We start from the raw sequence: 2,500 nt of genomic DNA, 5'->3' as shown, positions 1-2,500 counted from the left end.
CATCTCATTGGACGATGGAAGTACAATTGAACTAGTAAGTTGCTGTAGCAACCACGCGCGTGAAAAAATAGAGATAAAATCTAACAAAGGAGCCAACTGTCACTTTTAAAAACTCATTTGTGAGAAATACGACGAGCAAAGCCAAGAAAAATGACAAACAAAAACAAGAAAACTCAAAGCTTTTCATAGCTGGGCCAAATAATGAATTCAAACAACTGCAACCTCTATTGCCCAGAATTTTGAAACGTGTTTGACTCTTCACGACGTAAAATTTAGGAGAAATTAGAAACGTAAGAAGCTAACACTTCAATGGCAATTCCGGAACAACACGCAGCAATCTCTTTATTAGGTTTCTTTAAAAACCGATGAGATCTTTGTTTGTTAGTTTGTATGTAAGTGTTGTTTGTGAAATTGTGTTTCTAAATACAGTATTGCAGCTTGAGCCCAAGGGACACTAGGTCATGCATGTAAGAGCGGACGCACAAAAAAATTAGTGTTACCTATCAACACCTCCAATGAGAGAACACAAATCAGCGCTCAGCAGTTCTGGTAACATATCGAATCTTCTATCAGCCAAATACACTGTAGTAGATCTGTTGAAAAAAGAGAAATAATTGCTTTTATACACTGATTACTAATAAGGTACTGACACACGAGAGGTCATGTTGCAGGGACATGTTGCAGCGACATGCCGCAGCGACAAAAAAACTTGTGTAGTGCACACTGAGGCGACATGTAGCAGGGAAGTGTCGCGGGACATGTAGCAGGCACAAAATCACAACATGTGCACACACATGAAAATGTTGCGGGTACATGTCCCAGGGATATGTCGCAACGACATGTCCCCTCGTGTTAGCCGATTAGTTTATAATTGTGCAACACCGATTTTGGGGTGATTTTGTCCCCGCGACGACTTCTTGGGGCACGTCGCGGGGACAATATCACCCCAAAAATACATCATCCCAAAATCGGTGTTGCACAATTGTAAACGTATCGGCTAACACGAGGGGACATGTCGCTGCAACATATCCCTGGGACATGTACCCGCATCATTTTCATGTGTGTGCACATGTTGAGATTTTACAGCACATCTACGGACTGGGTAAGATAATGTTCAGTATAGATCCCCTTCGATACTTTCTTCCCACAGTTTCAAATATTCTTTTTCAAGAATATTTGAATATTTTGATCTGAAGAGTTACCAATGGATGACACAAATGGTTGAACCTCTCGCTTGGCTACTACGCCTCAATTGGTAACCTCTATCACAAACTCGAACAAACCTGGACCTTGCTTCAACGTCTGTCAGCGAGGCAGGTTTAACAAAGTGAGACACGTCTGCGATGTGAACCCCAAGCTCTATCTTACCGTGTTTCAGCCACCTTAAAGCAAAATATGAAGGAAAGAAATCAATAAAAGAACATTAGATGAGAAAATTCATTTTGCTGAGCCTTAATTTTAAAAAAAATATAAACGGGAATTTGGTTCTTTAATGGTCTGCCATTCTGACTTTAAAACTATTAGCAACCACACTTTGTCCATTACCCATTAACATTAAGTGAAATCCTTACAAAGCAACACTGTTGAAAATTACACTCGCGAGGCCACGCAGTGCAGCTAAAACGTACCTAACAGACAGCGTGTCATCCACATCCTCGCATCCTTTTGGATCAATGCTAAAGATCAAATGCGACTTCCTGAAAAAACGTTCCAAGAAATGCAAAGTGTGAGCAGGTCAAACGAGGGCAAGAAATTCTCCTTTAACGTTGATATTTGAGGAGGCTCTAACCAGTTTCAACACTTGCAACAAACTGTACTGAGGATTGAATCCGCCCTACTGTTTAACGTAACGGCAATGTTATGGTACCATACGAAACACCAATAATTGGGAAGGGAAAGGGCGACGGACCACGTAAAAAAGTCTTCCATCGTGATGATGACTGAGCTATTCAAACTTAATTACTACAAACAAACAAGTCTTAATTAAACGAATAATAACACCGAGTTGCTCGGAAGCTCTTTCTCGCTACGTTGAATTCTCCAACCGTTAGTGTCAAAGATTGATGGAAAAATGAGCAATTGGCCATTTCCGAGTTGCTGTTTGTCTCGGTTTCGAAGTGAGTCTTGGTGCTCAACTACTGTAAGGGAAATGATTTGCATAAGAATACGGTACTCATTTCCATCTGAATGAGTGTGCAACAGGACTCGCTTTGAAACTGTGGCATGCAGCAACTCGGAAATGAGCCATTCGCACTGAACGGAGCACTTTGTTGAAGAATGCATCTTTAGGTTTTAATATTTTTGTTGAGAAAAAAGATAGGTTTACTAAAATTTTTTTACGGGAGCAACTGCAGAATATCCAGCCACTATTGTGACCTTGCAGCGGCATCATTTGAACAACGAGGGATATAAATAGTTTACTTCATAGAAAGTGCGGCGTACGGGGTTTTATGCACGAGTTGTTTGTGTCAAAAACCCGAACGAGCGAGGAACGAGCGAG

The 2,500-nt window shown here is 41.0% G+C and overlaps 1 protein-coding gene across 1 annotated transcript in view; it reads right to left on the bottom strand.

The window, feature by feature from the left end:
• The window catches only part of LOC137992487 (DIS3-like exonuclease 1), a 53,848-nt gene that overhangs the window by 19,073 nt on the left and 32,275 nt on the right, over nucleotides 1-2,500 (bottom strand). Inside the window, exons 16-18 of the mRNA XM_068837844.1 lie at nucleotides 1,629-1,697; nucleotides 1,284-1,382; nucleotides 501-593 (exon numbers count right to left, since the gene is read on the bottom strand). Coding sequence (XP_068693945.1) covers nucleotides 501-593; nucleotides 1,284-1,382; nucleotides 1,629-1,697 — 261 coding nt within the window. The remainder of the gene's footprint in view (nucleotides 1-500; nucleotides 594-1,283; nucleotides 1,383-1,628; nucleotides 1,698-2,500) is intronic.

The sequence above is a fragment of the Montipora foliosa genome, chromosome 2 (assembly GCF_036669935.1).
Source record: "Montipora foliosa isolate CH-2021 chromosome 2, ASM3666993v2, whole genome shotgun sequence".
Lineage (NCBI taxonomy): Eukaryota > Metazoa > Cnidaria > Anthozoa > Scleractinia > Acroporidae > Montipora > Montipora foliosa.
This window is presented reverse-complemented; position numbering and strand designations above follow the sequence as displayed.